Here is an 18,747-nt window from a genome sequence, read left to right as displayed (position 1 = left end):
GTTTTTTTCTTTGAGCCTGAAGGTCAGTTTTCTTGTCTGAAACCTCGGCTGCAGCTTCACATCTCTCCGTTCTTCCCTCGCCGGCTCAGCTTGAGGGTTTTTTTCGCGGGCGGTTGTTGCTGCGGTCACCCGCGGCCATTTTTAGGAGTCGGGGAGGTCTGCTGGTGCTAATTACAGGCCGTTACACAGCTCTTCAAAGGCCCCTCAGCTGCTGCTGGTGACGCCGACACACGAGCAGGAAGCTGTGGCGTTTATCTCAAAGTAAAAGGAGCTGCACATTTGTGCGGCGGTGGAGGCCTGTTATTATCAGACATCGTTCCGGGAGTCGGTCCTCCAGATGAGAAAACAACCGTCAATAATCGCTTCATGACATTTTATTAACTGATCAGCTGTAAAACTTTAAAGGCCAAAACTGATTCAGGATAAGAACCTGTTCCGAGATTAGAAACCTCAGCGGGATCCGACCTGAAAGGAATCCTCTGGCATTTAGTTTCTACCAGTGTTTATTTAATACTTTGTTAAGAGAACTTGTTTTTTTACGGCTGTAGCTGAGTGATTGGACCAGTTTGTCCATTTAACTTAAAATCTCACGACTGTGTCCTGGATGTGTTCACACCTGGACGTTTAACTGACCACTTGTGATCTGATCGTTAATGTGAACGGGTCTGAACCGAACCATCTGAATAAAAGTGAAGCCAAACCAAGTAGAGCTCCCCCTGGTGTCTGGCTGCAGTATAGGTCATAAGCCCCACCCCCTCCATGTTAGTGGGCGGGACTTGGACCAAACTAAAACACTAAAATACACGTCAGATATTTTTTTTCAAGGATGGTTTCTGTCATTTTAGGTAGTTAATATTTGAGTTAGTTATTTGAAGGTGTAGAAACAGGATGTGACATAATGGTGACTACCAGTTGCCATGCCAACCACTCTGTAATGTGGTCCCATAGAACCATGAGAGGTGTAAAACATGTTTTTAAACAAGTACAGAGTATAATCCAACATTTCCTTGTAACTGTTGGAGGTAGAGCAGAGCGTAGTATTAATTAAACTACAACGTGAGTGAGTCTGGAGGAAGTGTGGGCGGGGCATCGTTATCACAGCTCCACGTGGCTCCGCCCTCAGACCGTACTGATCAGACTCTGGCTCCAAACTCACAAGATGGCGCCGCCCGTATCCCCAGGCAAATAGCGTAAGGTTGACCAATGAGAGGAAGTGGAGACGTATTGTCCATATTTATATACAGTCTATGCTCTGAATGGGTCTTAAAACAGGTTTCACGATGGGTTGGCAGGTGACAATTAAGCACCAGACCAGTGGCTGAGGAGGAATCGTGGAGCCAGCAGAGAACACCAGGACCATTTACATAATTAGACTTGAGAGTGCAGCACACTGGGCTGTAACATGCCTCCACCACCACCACCTGTGATCTCCTCCGTGTAAACTCACCTCTAGTCCACGAGGTCTAATAACCCGTCTCTGCTTCTGTTGTTGGACGTGCTGCTGCTGCCTTGACTGTTTCTTTATTTAAATCCTCTGCTTTTGTCTTTGTCTCCGCTGTAGATCTGTCAGAGAAGAAGAGTGACCTGAGGGTCTGTGACGACTCCACCTGCCGATACGGAGGCGTCTGCAGAGACGACGGAGCTCAGCTCAAATGTGTCTGCCAGTTCCAGGTAGATGACATCCGCTTCTTCTTCTTCTTCTTCTTCTTCATTATTTCTTGGTCATTTATCTCACACTTTCAAACGAGAAACAGATGTTAAAAGACTCATTAATGTTCAGGGAAGCTGCCCAGTGTCTCATGTCCACCTGGAATCACGACAGACGGAGCCAAAAGAAACCAGAGCAGAGGCTGAGATGTTTGAGGCTGAGATGTTTGAGGCTGAGATGTTTGAGGCTGAGATGTTTGAGGCTGAGATGTTTGAGGCTGAGATGTTTGAGGCTGAGATGTTTGAGGCTGAGATGATGATGATGAATAGAAGTGAAACCTAATGACACAGTCAGAGCTGCTGGAGTCACAGCAGGTCACACAGGTTTCCTATGAAGTGAAGTGAAGTTTCCAACAAGCTCCAAACATGTGTGAGGAGTTTATGATGTAACTCAAAGTGAAGAATGTCACATTCACCTCCCTCATTAACATTCAGCAGTCGCCATGTGGATGGTGTGAAATACTCCAAAGCTGAGAGGAGCAGAAATACAAAGCAGTCAGTGTGTCTATGGACTCTTCTCCGTTAATCCTGCTTCATTCATACCCAGATATTAGATATATTCTAGAGTCCACAGGGACCTTTGGATAAAATGTCCACACTAGGCTTTCTGGACACGCTGCTCTGCTAGCTAAGTTGGCTAATGCTAATGGAAAAAGAAAGAACAAGGGAAATGATGGGATGCTAGTGGAATGTCTCTCCTCCATAGTTAAGACCAGATGAGTAGCATTCAGTTAGATCAGGAAGTGATCGTTGTAACGCTGTGGAAAGCAAGCAGGATCTCAAGTGTGGTCGTAGATAGAGTCATGAACACATCATTTAAGTTCAGTTGTTTCCAGTGGGGGTCCCCTACTGGGCTGGACCCCCTGTTGACGAGCTACACCTCTGGTTTTATGAGCTAAAATGAGGAGAAACACCGTGAAGTTGTGTCTGACGAGATGACCTGCCGGCAGCGCCTTCCACCGATACGACAGAAAATAGAATTACTCTCTGGTCGGTCGGTCGTGTTTGTTGCAGATCTGAATAACAGCAGCAGCAGCAGCAGCGTGAAGGGCAGCGTCTGGAAGACAAATTTACCAGCGAGGCTGTTTAACGCTGGCCGTCACGCTCTGTGATCTGAAAGCTAAACCTGAATTCATTCACAAAGAGAGGGACGGCTGCACCCGGCAGCCCGAGAGGAGAACCAGCCTGAAGCCTCCTGGTCCTCAGGAGACGTCCAGCGCTTTGGGTTCATTCACATTTAAACCTCGACTGTTCTCTGACTGTCTGACAGTCAAAAAAGTCTGACGTAGTCACCCTTAAAAACAAAGAGCATGTTTAACCTCTTCTACCCTGGAACAACACAACCGTCTACTAGCGCAGTGACTTCAGTGGTGTTTGTGGTGCTACATCTGTGTTGCATTGAGTTTGTTGGAGTTGCAGTTTGCAGAAAAACAGATTCAGTGACTTCTGTTGACTCGTTGCTGTAAAGCTGCTGTTTAATCTGCAGCTTTGGTCCAGTTTTGACGTCTCTCATCCACAGAGCTGAGACTTTTCTCTTCCGCTGAGTCGTTTTGATGCCGTTACTGACTACATCTGGCAACTTTTTCAGTTAGAAGTTTCCAAAACATGTCAGTTTGACGACGTTTGCAGCTTTGGGTCTCTTCAACCTGTGCACACCTTGGTTTATTTAGTCTGAACTCTTCTGCAAGGACAGTGAATCTGCATCCGCTGTTTGTCCAGTAATCAGATTTATTGATTTTACAGCAAAGTTACGAGGTCTCTAAAGATATTCTCTCTTCTCTCTTGCTTTTATTTTGAAGGGTCTGCATCTTTTTGACGGCGGTGATTCTGCTCGTAGCATTTTCAGCAGTGTGAAAGTAAAACGTATCTGACAGCTCAGGTCGGTTAATGCAGACGTATAAATCTGAGTCTACGCCCCGAGTCAGCAGTCTGCAGGAGATTTATCTGACAGCGTGTCTGAAGATTAGAACTTGATAGTTATTTTTTTCTGCAGGTGTGTGTGTGTGTGTGTGTGTGTGTGTGGCTGCAATGTAAATCAGTCACAGTTTGCACACACACACATTTCCCTGTGTGTGTTATGTTTTATCAAAATGACAGAGTCTCATTAAAGTCACTTCCCGCTCTGATAGCAGCTCTTCCTGCCCCTGATGGAGACTCCTTCCATCTGCTCCACCCGCCCACCTGCCGGCAGGGCCACACAGCCACAAAATCAAACATCCACCTCCGGCTGAAGCCTAACACACGCGTCATTTAAAGCAGTAATCTGTTAGATTTTCATCTAAATAAATCACTACCTGCTGGAAGCAGCGGGGCTCCGTCTATTTCCTGATCATTAAAAGTTCAGTCGCTGCGAAACGAGCAAAGAAGCTTCTGTTGAGCTGATTAGTGCTGGAAATGATAATGAGCTCGGGCAGAATGTCACATTACAACAAATATTAACATTTTAGCCGAGGAGAACAGAAGCACATCTCTCTGACAGATTATTTTAGAAAAGTGCTGATAATGCAAACAAAAAAAAACCTGACAGGACAGAAAAAAATAAAAATAAAAACCAGTTCTCTTCTGTCAGCTGGAGTCTGAATGTGAAGGACATGTGAGCCGCTCAGTTCTGTGTGCTCCTGGTTCTGTTTCGGTGCCGTTATCTTTTTAATAAAGACGTGTTTTCTCTGTCGGATGTGAATCTGAACTGTTTGTGTGGTGCGTGCTGGCCTGGCTGGAGGTCAACGGGGGTCAGACCTGTGGGGGTGGTCCTGCTAAATGATTGATGGCTGTGAGTTAATAGAATATGGATTGTTGAACACTGATATGTGTCCTTGGCAGCAGAGTGGAGCTAGTCCACGCTAGAAACCAGCTCACATCTTACTTGAGGCTAACTGATTGCAGATGTGGGGCTTGTTTGAGCTTCGTAAAGCATTTTCAGATGCCACGCTGTAAAACGTCACAGAGGAATCGCCCCCATGCTTTTCCTTTGAAGGGGTTCCCATGTGTGCTGAGCTTCTCAAAGCATCTGAGCCTGGTTTAGGTTTAATGACCATGAGGAACTCCATCCCTCAAACAGCCTTTTCATAGTCTGGAGGACCTGATGGAGAACTGCTGAAGGTCCCAAACCAGATGGGATGGTGTTGTCTCTCCAGGACATGGTGGTTCCTCTCTAATGTCCATTACTTCTTCTTCTTCTTGATCTCTCTCAGTTGTGATTTCTTTGCAGCAGTTTGATTCCCACAGTGTTAAGCTGAGCTCTAATATCCAAAAAATCAAGCTGAACCGAGAGCAACTGGACTTGTAGAGTTTCTCAAAGACGTTTCACCCAAAGTAGCTTCTTCAGTTCTAAAAGGCTGCTGGCTGGTGGAGTCCAGATACTGACCTGTAGCTGGAGCTGGAGGAAACCGTTTTAATCAGAGCTCTGATCATGTTGCTTTCATCTCCTGGTCTTCTCTTTCTGTGGCGGCACAAGAAGAAACTTTATTGAAATGCTCTCTACAGACCGACCTTCATTTATTCCTGCAGTAAATGAAGGAGAGCAACAACATGTACGATAAATGGAGGATGTCATCAGATCCCTGTGTTTGTGTTCATCTCTAGTTATGTCCATGCTGGAAAATGACCCAAAACAAAGCCTCAAGTTGATTGTCAGAAGTTTTTAGAATTCTTTAGACACTGACCTAAAATAGACGCTTTTGTAAAGACTAAACTGTTCACAGCACACTGCAAAAAATGAGGGATAAATTATTTAAAATAATCAAAATGATCTGCTAATAGAACTAGCCCACAGATAAGACAGTAAACATCGAGTAGATTTGTGTTGACACGAGGAAAATATGAACAGAACAGTTGCTGCACTTGTTCATGTAAAACCTTTAGAGTTGTGTTGGTTCTCTTGGTAAGAAAATATAGGAACAAAACACTAGAAGCGAGTCAAACGCTCACAAACACAAAAACTGTCAAGTAAGAAGAGTTTTCTTGCAAGATTAATAAACACAAGCCTTGATTTAAGATATTTCATCTCAGTCAAATTTAGAGAAGAATGAGCAACTCACCAGAGAACATCCTTGGAGTCGTTGTTGTTTCAGACAACATCCTCCAGAGCAGACGCTAATGGAGATGCTAATGGAGATGCTAATGGAGATGCTAATGGCAACGCTGCTCTCCAGTGCATTCATACGTTGGCTATACTCTGAAAATAGTTAATAGATCAGGGGAGAAATTCCACCAGGTAACGTCTGAATAGTCTTTAACAGACGTTTGTATGATTGAACGTTTGTCTGGTACTGTAGGTTGTGTTAATTTCACATCAATTCAGCTCTGTTCTCTTGTGTTTCTGTTATAAATATGCGTGTTTTGCAGAGTTCCCAGCATGCATCGTTTGAGACTCACGAGAATCACGTTGAATTTCATCTGCATCGACCACATTTATTATAAAACTAGAGCTGAGGAGGGCAGGACTCCTCTTTCCGGTGCCGACTCTCTGAGCTGGTTGTGATTTTTACCCAACTAACCATCGACTGTGTTTGATTTCCAGTGCCACAAAAACTACATCCCCGTGTGCGGCTCCAACGGAGACACCTACCAGAACGAGTGCTACAGGCGACAGGCGTCCTGCAAACAGCAGAGGCTCATCTCCCGGGTGTCCGACGGGCCCTGCTCCACCGGTGAGTTTGGTTCAGGAAGTACACGGTGCCGACGGACGGAAGGAATGATTGATTAACTGATTGTCTCGCTGTAAAGGTGAATTCTAACGCTTCATTTATTGATATTGAACCGTGGCTGTGAGGGCGTCCATCGGTGTTTAAAGAGTTCAGAGTGTCGCCTCGTTTAAAGACACACAGCCGGTCTCTGCTCATGTTGGAATGACGTTTTTTAATTGAAACTGTGGAGATAAGACTCAATCAGACACTAATGACATGACTGTTATTAAAGAGAAGACACAAGCTCGGCTCCGGCTGGAGGGAGAAAGTCAGTGTCATTAGTATTTAAATGTGAAGACGTGGAATATAATCCAGGTGAGAACAAACCGGTTCAAGTGCTGTGTCTCGTGTTGTTCGTCCATGCAGATAATTACCAGCCTATAGACTCTAAAACATCTGCAGCCTGAGTGAATAAAAGCTGGTTAATTATCCAGTTCCACATTCATAGCTTTAAGTTCTTAGATGGAAACAGTTACTCAGGAAACCAAACATTTATTATGATGCAGATTATTGTGAATGTTTCAAAAAACTGATTCTGACTGGAAACATAAAGAGTTGGCCTGATTAAAACTTTGGGCTGGTTCAATCTGATTCTGGTATCTGGACCACCTGTTACTCACCTGTCCATCATCACGTTAAGCCCCGCCTACATGATCTGATTGGCCCCAGCAGTTCCTCAAATGTCCACTAGAGGCTCCAACAAGGAGTCAATCCCACAGCAGAAATAAACATGTTTACAGCCTGGTACAAGAACAGATTTGGTGTCTAGAGCTAATGTCTCCATTCATGTTGATGTTTTTTATAGAACTCACCTGTTTAAGTTATATTAAACCTTAAAGTTCTGCAGAATTAAGGGGCGTGGCTCCTTTGAGTGACAGGTGGGCGTCCTCGCAGGTGTCTTTAGCCTCAGCTCTGCCTCTTTGACCATTTATAAATTAGCTGGGAGTTAGGTGGAGTCATGCACTGCCAAGATGGAGACGGGGGGAGACGCCACGCTGAGCTTCAGAACTGTTCTCGTGACGTCGTGGAGGGTTCATCCATCTTTATCTACAGTCAAGGAGAACGTCTGCTCTGCGTCGCTGGTGTTTTTAATTACACTCCTGTAGTCGTGGTGGCTGCAGCGGCTCGGTGGCCTTTAGGTTCAGTGTCATTATGTTTTTAATCGACTGAACATCAAACGCTGAGAGCTCGTCCTCGATTTTTTCCTCTGAACTCTGCACAACGTCACGAGTCGCATTGATTTCACAGAACGAGCCGGTTAATCAACCGCTGATCAATTTTAATTAGGAGCCGTGGATGGGACTCATTAAAATCCTCCCAGAGCTTCTAAAACCGGAGACCGGGGACCCGGCAGGGGCCCTTCAGGGGCTTCAGGAGGGACCAAAGTGAAATTAGGATTACTGTGACTTCACTCAGCAGCTCTTTAATCCAGGAGACAGTCTGAGGTGTAATATTAATATAGTTTATTATTAAGTTCTTCATCAGGACTGAATCAGCAGCGAATGACAACAAGACGTCTTCAGTTCCCAGGATCCCAGTGTTGTTGTTGTTGTTGTTGTTGTGTAGACATGATGGAGGTTTGCAGCGAATGCAGCAGTGGTTGATGTTTGAGAGAGATGGTGGCCGTGATTAAATATTAATAAAGATGTTTGTCTCTTTTTATTTAGCGTTGAAGTGGAGCCCCATCGTTCTTTGATCCTAAACAAACCTGTTTGATAAAGTCTCTACGTGATGACATTATTCTGCCAGACTGGATGCTACGGCAGAAACACGTTAAATAAATAAAAAATTTATCTTCATGTCAGATAAATACATGAAGTAGCAACATTTTCTCATTAACGCTCTCGGTTCAGGCGAGGATCAACGTTTGTTGAGGAGGCTTGAGCATGAAAAAAGTGTTTTGGTTAAACTGCAAACAGCTGCCAACAGTCTCGACGCTGCACTTTAGATTCTGCTTACTTTCCACGATGTTCCTGCTGCTTCGTTGCTCATAATAACAGAACATGTGTCGGTCAATCATTAGAATACGTTGCGTTATGTTTGATAAAAACAGCTGAAACTCAGATACCTTTATTTCCATCAGATTCCATCTCATTTGTTCCTGTATCTGCTCGCCACCACCTCCTTTTGCATCACTTTAATCATTTTGCTCTCAAAGCCGGTGCAGCCTATTAGGACCTAAACCCCCCACACTGAGGTTTAATGGATCAGATCACGACAATAATCCGATTACTTAAATTCTAAGTTGTTTTTAAGACACTTAAGATTCCAGTCAAATGAAGTTTACTGCATCTCTGAGAGAGATTAGAAAGGCTGACATATATCTCTGCACCGTATTTAAACCGTCTGGGATCCAGAGAGGTTGGAACTGAACGTCTGAGCGCCACAGCGTTCATTAACGTTGAGCAGGAACAGAATCTTTCCTCCAGATGTTGTGTGGTGGAAAATCCAGATATCTTCAAAAAATGCAGAGTGAGGTTTCAAACCAGCTTCACTGTAAAACATTTAAAGTCAGTCAGTTTCAGGCCGGATGTTGTAAAGTGTCTTGAGACAATGTGTGTTGTTATTGACGCCAATAAAATTGAATTGAATTAAAACTTAGAAACCAAAGTTCACCTGCTGCCAAGAAAACAACTGGTAACGATCATTTCTTGTTTCAGCTTGATTCTATGAATTAAATCAATTTCTTAGGCACATTATTGACTGAAGAAAACTCATTTTATTTAAATCAACTCAGAATTCCTCACTATTTCTACTCACATTTCCAAGTTAAGATCAATTTAACTAAATTCAGTCATTTTAAGCTGAGAGCACTAATGTTTCTACTCAGATTTCTCATCTTGACGACTAATGGCAAGTTTTAAAGTTTATGTAAACTTCATCTCACGTCTAGTTCCAGGTCGTTTACAGAGGAGGACATTAAATTTTGCTCGACCAAAAACAGCCTCTTTTGAATTCATTCCTGGTGGAGAAACAGCTTCTAAAACCCGCCCATCCTTTACGCTTACGATGCCAAGATGTTTGCTGACTTTGCAATACTGAGGTTTAGGTTGAGTTTTATTTCAAAGGTATCACCGTCTTACAGTAATAGTTCTATCTAATTAAAAAATTAGAAACTGGCAGCAGCCCCTGTGTTTCCCAGTATTCATATCTTATCACCCTCCCTTCTCCTCCTCCTCCTCCTCCTCCTCCTCCTCCTCCTCCTCCTCCTCCATCACTTTTTTCAGCTCAAAGCTTAAAGACTTGAGTTAAATGAACATCGACCACACAGACAAAACTCACAAGAAGTCAAGACAAAGGATTACTTTAAGTTTAATATCAAAAACTTGTCTGTCAGCATTAACTGAGGTCTGGTTTAATGCTCCACAGCTGGATTAGCTCCAGCCATCAATCCCCCTCATGCTAAGGCGCTAACAGGTTAACATGTTTCTGGTCAAACCCCCGGCGGACTCTCTGGATTCACTCGTCTCTGCAGGACGGTCAGGGTTTATGTTCTCATCCCACTCTGGAGAAATGAGTTAGGGAAACTTCCAGGCGGCGTCGGAGGTGGCGGTCAACTCCATCTGCAGGGGCAGTGGCCTAATTTCCCAGGAGGCACCGCCTGGCGCTCTGCTCTTATTACCCGTTACACCGGGGGATCTGGTGCCACTATATGCCCTCCACTTCCCTCGCCTCACTCCTGTCCTTCTGCAATTTCCCTTCCCGAGATTTATGCTTCCTGTAATTGGAGCGTTCGGCGGCTGTGAGCCAAGACGACGGCGTGAATACGCCGCTGAGTTTATTTCCCCAAGCAGGAGGAGAAGCAGGTGGAGTTGGAGGAGGAGGAGGAGAAGGAGGAAATGCAGCAATTTGGAGCTGGCTGGGAGGTTATGTGAGGTGGGACGGCCGGGAGTCCTCGCTGTGATCTGATCACAGGTCAGCGATGAGGGACCGGACCTCCACACCAGCCTCAGGCCACAGTTAGTCCACTTTAAAACTCCTGTCGTTGGATTCCTCTTTGGTTCATTGGCCAGAGAGCAGGTTGGACACAGCTGGATTAGAAGAAGATGATGTGACTATAAAGATCTTTAGAGTCTGAACTTCACAAACCAGATTTACACCATCAAACGAGAAACACTGGAGCCAAGGATTACTGATCGATGCTCAGACTGTTAACATATGGCCTGGAAGCCAAACCAACTTTCCTGCCTACAAACATTTAGCAGTGTAAAGTTGTTCTGGAGTCTCTCTGTTGGGAACTGATTCTGCTCCTGCAAAGATCTGCTGGACCAGTTGAATTAGTTTACAGCTAAATGTCTCTGATTGGTTGTAGATGCATTATTTTCTCCGTATCGACTGAGATCTCTGCAACTCCACCCCTCACAGTTCAGGTCTAGACGTTCAGTGTTGAAAGTGAAGTGAAGGAACGTCAGGATCTGATCCTTGGTCCCATGATTTGTGAGGGTCCCCTGGAAGTGTCTCCTCTGTCCTTTGTGTTACTTGTATAGTTTATTCTGTATTTTCTGGTCAAACGTCCTGATGAGGACATTTTCTTAATTTGCTCGTGATTTGTCTTTTTGCTTGTGTGTTCTGCTGATGTGGAACTGGACAAATTCACTCCAGAGACCAGCACTGTCTCAGCATCAGGCTGTAAACCTGGATATTTTGACATGGAGGTCTGCAGGGACTGATTCCAGTGGACACTAGAGGACACTTCCACTTGAGCTCGACATCTGCAGCTGCTGCATTTATGAACGTCTCAGTTGACTCACCTCAGCTTCTTATTGCGTCACTAGTTGTGCACTGAGCTGACGGTTCATTCATTGTCGACCGTCGCCACAAAGAGCCCCGCCCCCAAATAATCTGATCTTTGCTGGAGCAGAATCGGTTCCCGACAGAGAGACTCCAGGATGTGTCTTAGAAAGCCTCGTGGCACTGAAGATGTTTCTGGACCTTTTTTTTTTTTTTATTTATTCAGAAACACCTTCAAAGTTGCAGCAACTAAACTTTCGCTCCTGTCGTTGTCAACTAACAGACAACATAATGAAAGTTGTGTCCTTGTTCGACTCCTTCAGAAAAAAAAAAAAAACTCCCAGAGAGGTTTTCTGTGTCCGTCTGAGAACGGAACGGAAAATTGAACGTGGAATTGGATTACAAGTGACCTTGTGTTTGCTTTGGGGAAACGCTGCTGAATGATTTCTTTTATTTTGTTGTTGAATTGAAGCGTCACAGCTGTCCAGATGTTCAGAGTCCAGACTCCTGTCCTGTCAGCCGAGAGTTTAGAGCAGGGCTGTCAAACTCATTTTAGTTCAGGGGCCACATACGGCACAAATATGTTTGTTTTGATGAGCTGCACCTGACAAGGTAAAATAAATATACATGATTTTAGGTGAAATAAACCTTCATATGTTCATATTTGCAACCTATGTTTAATTTTTCATGTTCCAAACCTGTTCATTGAGCATTTTCATGGTTTTTATTCTAATAAGTAGTGTTTTTTAGTTCAGATTTGAGGATCTTTGTGTATTTTGAGGCCCAGTATATTAATGAAGTAGGTTAAAGTGAAGCATGAATTATCAGATCATATAGGCGACGTTGTGCTGAAAAGAAAGACACCGAACATGGACATGGAAAACATTTATGTTAGCTTAATGTCTTCTATGTAATTTTCACACTTCTGCAAGGCCACAGTGGACCCTCTAGCGCACCGGTTTGGGCCCGCGGGCCGTATGTTTGGCACCACTGGTTTAGCCTAAGAGCCTGCTTCATTCTTCAGCTGAGACGTTAAACTGAAACGGAGTGAACGCGTCCACGCCGTAAACGGACGCCTCCGTGCCGTCAACCAACCTGTCCATGCCGTCAATTAATGCGTCCATGCCGTCAACGAACGCCTCCACGGCATCATTGAACGTGTCCACGCCGTCAACGAATGCTTCGTTAGCAGCGCTGCAGTCAGACGTTCTCTCAGGTTTTTCTAGAACATCTCGTGTTTCCTGTCCTCGGAGCCGAAGCTGTTTTCTCATTTAATCCACAAACTGTTTGAAGTTTATTGATCAACAGAGTTTGTCTCTCAGATCTACGGCCCAGCTCAGTTACAGCCTCTTTTAATCAGACGCATCTTAACTTTAAAGCGTCCAGCCTTCACTTCTGATAGACTCTGCCTTGTTGTTCGCTCCCGTCTGTCTGCCTGGAGGTTTTCTTTTTCTTCTTCAGGTTTGATCAAATCAAAAGAATAAACTCCTGATTTGCCAACAGCTTTAAGAGCGGTCTTTATTCCTGGTCGACGTGCAGCTCATTTCACTTCAGTGAAGCTCTCTAATGTTTTATTAATTTGTCCGTGAGCACCGTGGAGTTTGATTGACAGACGCTCAGTTTCAGCTTGGTCCTCTTGGCTGCGTCTAGTTCTTCCTCCAATAATCAGATTAAAACCTCAGACTGATGGATGAGGAGGAGAGGTGGAGGTGGTGATGGTGGTGGTGGTAACCATGGTAACCTCTACTCATCAAGGTGAGGGACAGAAACATGGCGGTAGAAAAACAAGATGAACCAAGATGGAATCAATGTGGACAGAGACGATGGAGACGTGGAGACATCTTGGTCGTCTTCTAAGACTCTAGACATTTAGGACAGGACATTAAGTTCTCCTCCTTCTTCTCGTCCTCCACTTTCATCTCGTCCTCCTCTTCCATTTTGTCCTCCTTCTTCTTCTTCTTCTCTTTATTATTATGATTCTCTCCCTCTTTCTCATTTGCTCCTTCTTCTTCATCTCTTTCTTCTTCTCCTGCTTCATCTCATCCTCCTTTTTCTTCTTCCTGTCTTGCTTCCCCTTCTTCAACTTCTTTTCCTCCACTTCCCCCCTCTTCTTCCTCTCCTACCTTTCTTTCTCCTCTTCCTTCATCTCCACCACCTCCTTCTTCTTCTTCATCCCTTCCTTGTTGTCTGTATTCTTCTCCTTCTTCATGTCGTCTTCCTCAATTTTCTTCTTCTGTTTCTCCTCTTCTCCTTCCTCATCTCCTCCTCCTTCTTCTCTTTATTCTCCTTCTCATACTCGTGCTCATCCTCCTTTTACTTTGCCTCATCCTCCTCTTCATCCATCTTCTTTTCCTTCTCTTCCTCCTCGTTATTCTCCTCCTTCATGTCGTCCACCTCTTTTTTCTTCTTCTCATTCTTTACCTCTTTCTTGTTCTCTCTATTATTATTATTCTCTTCCCCTTTCTCCTTTGCACCTTCTTCTTCATCTCTTTTTTCCTCTCATCATCCTTCTTGTCCTCCCTTTTCTTCTTCCTTCCCCTTCTTCATCTTCTTTTCTTATTCTTCCTCCTTATTCTCCTCCTCCTCCTTCATGTCGTCTTCCTGTTTTTCTTCTCCTCTTCTTCTCCTTCTTCTTCTTCTCTTTCTTCTCCTCCTTGTATTTCATCTCATCCTTCTTGTTCTCTTCATTCTTCTTCTCCTCCACCTTCTCCCCATCCTCCTCTCTCTTCATCTTCTTCTTCTTGTCCTCTATTCCCAGTAGATGTGATGTTCCTCTTCATGGTGTGAACTCATGTGTCTGATCGCATCATTTGATTCGTCTCCATGGCAACAGTTCATCTCTGATCAGACGTATTGATCAGCCATCGTCTGTAAATCTTAAGTTTCAGGCTGAGCCTCCTCGTCCTCAGTAACTGAAGGAGGTGAAGGAGGAGCAGTTCTTTCTCGTCTGGAGTTTAAAGCTTCAGTTTGAAACCAAACTCTTAACGTTTAGTCAATAACCCGCTGACACGTCCATTAATATCTCCGACTCTCTGCCTCGTGTTCCATGAAAAACTCTCTCATCGTGACTTTGTGAAGAAGTGCAGCAGCCAAAGGTGACATTTAATTGAACACAGCAGCCGGTGTCCATTTCTTAATGCAGCGGCCAGCCGCCTGCCAGAAACTCCAAACGCTCCGTCCATTTCTTAATTCCGGGTCTCGGCGCCAAGTTTTGTGCCGTCGCTCCATTTCCTGATGGAGACGCAGATCTGAGCCAACGGGACGTCCTGCAGCCGTCCACCAACTACTCTGACTCCGTCTGCTGCTGCGCCTTCAGAGAACGATCCAAGAGATAAACGTCAAACCAGAGTCACTCCAACAGTTATTCATTTATTGCCAATAATAATAATAATAATAATACGTCAGTGAATAATGTTGACCCTGTCATAAGAAATAATAATCTGAAAACTCTGTTTTAAATTAAAGGTGCTTATAGGACAGAATGTAAAAAATATTTCCATAATAGGTTTTTATTTTACTTTTATTTTAATATTTAATATAAGTAAATACAGTTCACTGCATTTTGAAAATTTGTTTTGTTTTAGTTAGTTTTTTCCCCAATGAGAAGCTTGTTTTTGATGAGGTCAAAAAGACAAAGATGGAGCAAAAAAAATATTTATTTAATATTTTATTTAAATATTTGTTAAAATAAATGTTGACGCATGAAATAATGGAATAATTCATCTGTATTTAATATATTTAGCATGTACTGACCACTATTTTTATTTTATTTTTTTAAATAAAACTGCCAGATTTCTTTATTTATAATTTATTCATAATTAATGTATTATTTCTTTATTTAGAATTAATTAATTAATTTATTAATTAATTTTTATTAATTTTTTTATTTATGATTTCTTTATTTAGAATTAATTAATTAATTAATTTATATTTTATTCATTTTTTATTTATGATTTCTTTATTTAGAATTAAGTAATTAATTAATTTGTATTTTATTTATTTTTTTATTTATGATTTCTTTATTTATAATTTATTTATAATTCATTTATTATTTCTTTATTTATAATTTATTTATTTATATTTTTGAGCTGAAATAAATCCAGTTCATTGTATTTGGAACATTTCTGCAGGTTTTTATTTTCACATTTTACTCAAAGATGGACTGAAAAACCAGTAACAACATAAATAATATTCTGATTGTAACCTTTTAAGAATTAGCAAAGAGTCCATGAAGGCGGCCATTTTGGAAACAGCTGCCTAAAGCCTGCTGTTGCCTACACTAAGGTTTAATTATCCACTAGAGTTCATTGTGAAGGTGTTGTCTACCCTGATGAGGTTCACTGGTGATTATTAAACTATCTGAGGCGTCGTTGTTTTACCTCCTCTATCTAACACTCTCTGAAGCTTCCCACACAGCTGTCTCAAAGGAACATGAAGACTGGAACGCGGTGCAGTTATTTATAAATGATCAGAAAGTCTAGACTAGTTTTAATGACGTCTCAGTAACTGATGACTGACGGCTGTCGTGTCTCTTCTGTCCTCACAGATCCTGGTTCTGGCTCAGGAGACGGAGACGGTGAGTTGGCTCTACCTCTCTCTCTCTTTCTTTCTTTATATAAAGATTTCATTTCCTGCTTCACTTCTGCAGCGACTGAAAGTCAAACACGAATCAATTGCCGCCGAGTCTTTATCTGCCCTCCTCAAACATTAGCTGCTGGTACGAGTCCTCTCTGATATGAAGAATCACCAGCGAGGTTGAAACGAGGCTGAGCGCAGCTTTTATTCGGCCTCTGTGTCTCTTTTCGGACCCCGACCCCCCCCCCCCCCACGTTGAACATGCGCTCCTCTAATAAAGGTTGTGAGGAGGTTTCTTCAGCCGCTGCCTTTAACTCCTTCCTCTTCTGTCCCGTGGGAGTCGAGCTCAAAGCCGTTGCCAAATTTAGCAACAGAGACATTTTGCAACCATCTGCCGACGAGCAGCGACCACAGTGTCTGTTGTTTGATTTGGCTTCGGGGGGGGAGGGGGGTAATTGGAGGCGGCTGGCGGAGAGAGACGCCACCTCCACCATCTGCATGTGGGTGGAGTCGATGAGGCGGTGGCTCGGCTGCAGGCGACGCAGATGAAATATCAGAAGTGACTTCATCTCTCTTCTGTTTGTCTTCTACTTCAAACGTGTTCTGTCGACCGTCCACCTGTTTGACTCCCTCCACTGGAACAACTCAATCACTGGTAGATGCTATAACTTTACAGCTGCTCCTTTCCATTGATTTTATTCCCTCACAAATCTTTCACACGAATAATTTATACTATGATACTTTGGCAAAGTCTGACCGACTCAAAATCATTTGACTGTAGAAGGTTAACTCCAGGGTTTCTGCAGACTCAGATCAGTTCAGTTCAGTTTTATATCTGTAGCATTAATAATAACTAGGAACCGTGACGAGATGCTTAACCGATGCTTAAAACTCTTTTTATAAAGTACGTAACTATTGGAGTCTTAAGCCCCGTCCATATGTAAACTGACTGTTGGTCTCTAGTGTGCAGTCTCTGGTTGCCTAGGTAACCCTCTTGGATATCCCTTAATGAGACAAGCATAAAACTATTCCTAGAGTCTAGACAGAGCTACTTCATCTTCTATTTGAAAAGAAAATACCACAGACTGTATAAAGATGGATGGCATAACTGCTCCTCTACAGTGAAGCCAAATCAAGTAGAGCTCCCCCTGGTGGCTGGCTGCAGTATAGGTCATAAGCTCCACCCCCTCCATGTTAGTGGGCGGGACTTGGCCCAAACTAAAACACTAAAATACACGTCAAATAATACACGCCCGTATCCCCGGGAAAATAGCGTCAGTTTGACCAATGAGAGGAAGTGGAGACGTGGTGTCCATATTTATAGACAGTCAATGGAAAATACCGTCAACAAGGATGCTGCTGCTCCATCTGGGTTCACCCGACGCTATCATCACGGTGAAGGTGGTGGTGGTGGTCGGAACCAAAATAGGGGACGGTGTTACGATTGGTCGTCTCTTCAAGTGTGGTACCCGCCCACTTTGTGTCCGTAAAGGTTTCATGGTGTCTTGTCGCCACGTCGCTGCTATTACAGATAAATTATTCTGGATAAAAACTGTATTTAAAATCAAAAAGAACATTTAACAGAAGAACTCTGTCTCTAGGGGACATCCCAGGCTCCGGTTGCCTAGGTAACCCTCTTGTATTTTTTTTCCCACCATAAATGTTTCCAAGCAGAGAATAAAAATATTGCCGCGAGGTAAATCTGGTGGTGGGATCCAAAGTGGTGGATGATGTCTCCTTCGGGTAAACGTTTGGAGGGGGGGGTCTTAGTTCAGTTTTATTCTCCAGTCATCACTCATCTCTTCCCTGAAAGACGCTTATAAATCCTGATTCAGACTGGATTCAAGTCATTTAAGAGGATCATATTTGCATCAATGAGTTTTGAAGAGATTGTTCATATAAGTTCCCTAGAGGAGGACAGATTTTAAGAAGTTATTTTACTTTTTATTTTAGTCTGGCATAGCCTTCAGTCTATTCTCATCAGAAATAGAGTCTGGAAACTTATACTCTTCTGTCCATCACCACATTAAGCCCCGCCTCCAAACAATTTGATTGGCCCAGCAGATCTTTGCAGGAGCAGACTTAGTTCCCAACAGAGAGACTCCAGATAAACTTCACTCCTGCAAACAGTCAGTCTGGTTTCCAGACTTGTATTTTTCAGCTAATAGTTTTAAATGTTTCCTCATCATTTCCTAACTAAAAGCCGGTATTTAGTCCTGAATTATACAAAATATTGTTCATATTAATGAGTCACTTAAATGAGTTTACCAAATCGGTGTCAAACTGCAGCTGAGAACTGCAGGCTAGAGGTAAATGAATGTTAACTGATTCATAATGTACAGCAGGAGCACACATTCATTTCCTCTTTTCTAAAGCTAAATGTGGACTAGACGGAGCAGCTAACTGTCGTCTCTTTTAGAAGATTATGAGGAAAGTTTTCACCAGATTTTTCTGTGGAAATGTTAGTCTTTTAAAATAAAAGTGCCAGATTCCCTCACGGCTCAAATAAAGCCCCACATGTTTATGAAAACGGCCCAATAACAGCAGGCCGTCGCTGCTTCCACATCGTTTCTCAGGAGGAAGACGTGCATCTGTTGGGCCCTGATAAAAATGAGGCCTGACATTCACAAACAGAGCAGTTAAACAAGCTGTGAATAATTAATGCCGTGAATAATGTCTGACTTCTAACGGCTCGTAGAAAAATAACCGCTGTTTGAATGTTTAATCTCTACAACCTCATTCACTTTCTGGGGACAGTTTAGCCGCCGAAGTCGCTTGATTAGTTGACGAGACTGAGAAATGATCACAAATCAACTAATTAGCAACAGGAATGTTTTTAATGTCTTAATAAAATATCAGATTACACAAATCTAAGCCTGTGGTGCATGCATTCACACAAACTGCCTTTAACAAACAAGAAAAGCTTTGTTTTAAATCGCATTGAGATCCCGACGTCTCTGGAGAAACCAGTCCTCTGTAAATAGGATGTGAATGCGGTGGTTTCAGGGGAAATGTGGCGTTAAATATGTGTGCAGAGCTCCGTGCTGAT

At 43.1% G+C, this 18,747-nt stretch overlaps 1 protein-coding gene across 1 annotated transcript in view; it reads left to right on the top strand.

The window, feature by feature from the left end:
- The window catches only part of tmeff1a (transmembrane protein with EGF-like and two follistatin-like domains 1a), a 72,921-nt gene that overhangs the window by 33,585 nt on the left and 20,589 nt on the right, over window positions 1–18,747 (top strand). The window contains exons 2-4 of the mRNA XM_084547115.1: window positions 1,562–1,671; window positions 6,227–6,356; window positions 15,670–15,699. Coding sequence (XP_084403241.1) covers window positions 1,562–1,671; window positions 6,227–6,356; window positions 15,670–15,699 — 270 coding nt within the window. The remainder of the gene's footprint in view (window positions 1–1,561; window positions 1,672–6,226; window positions 6,357–15,669; window positions 15,700–18,747) is intronic.

This window comes from Chelon labrosus (genome assembly GCF_963514085.1).
Source record: "Chelon labrosus genome assembly, chromosome: 6".
Taxonomy (NCBI): domain Eukaryota; kingdom Metazoa; phylum Chordata; class Actinopteri; order Mugiliformes; family Mugilidae; genus Chelon; species Chelon labrosus.
This window is presented reverse-complemented; position numbering and strand designations above follow the sequence as displayed.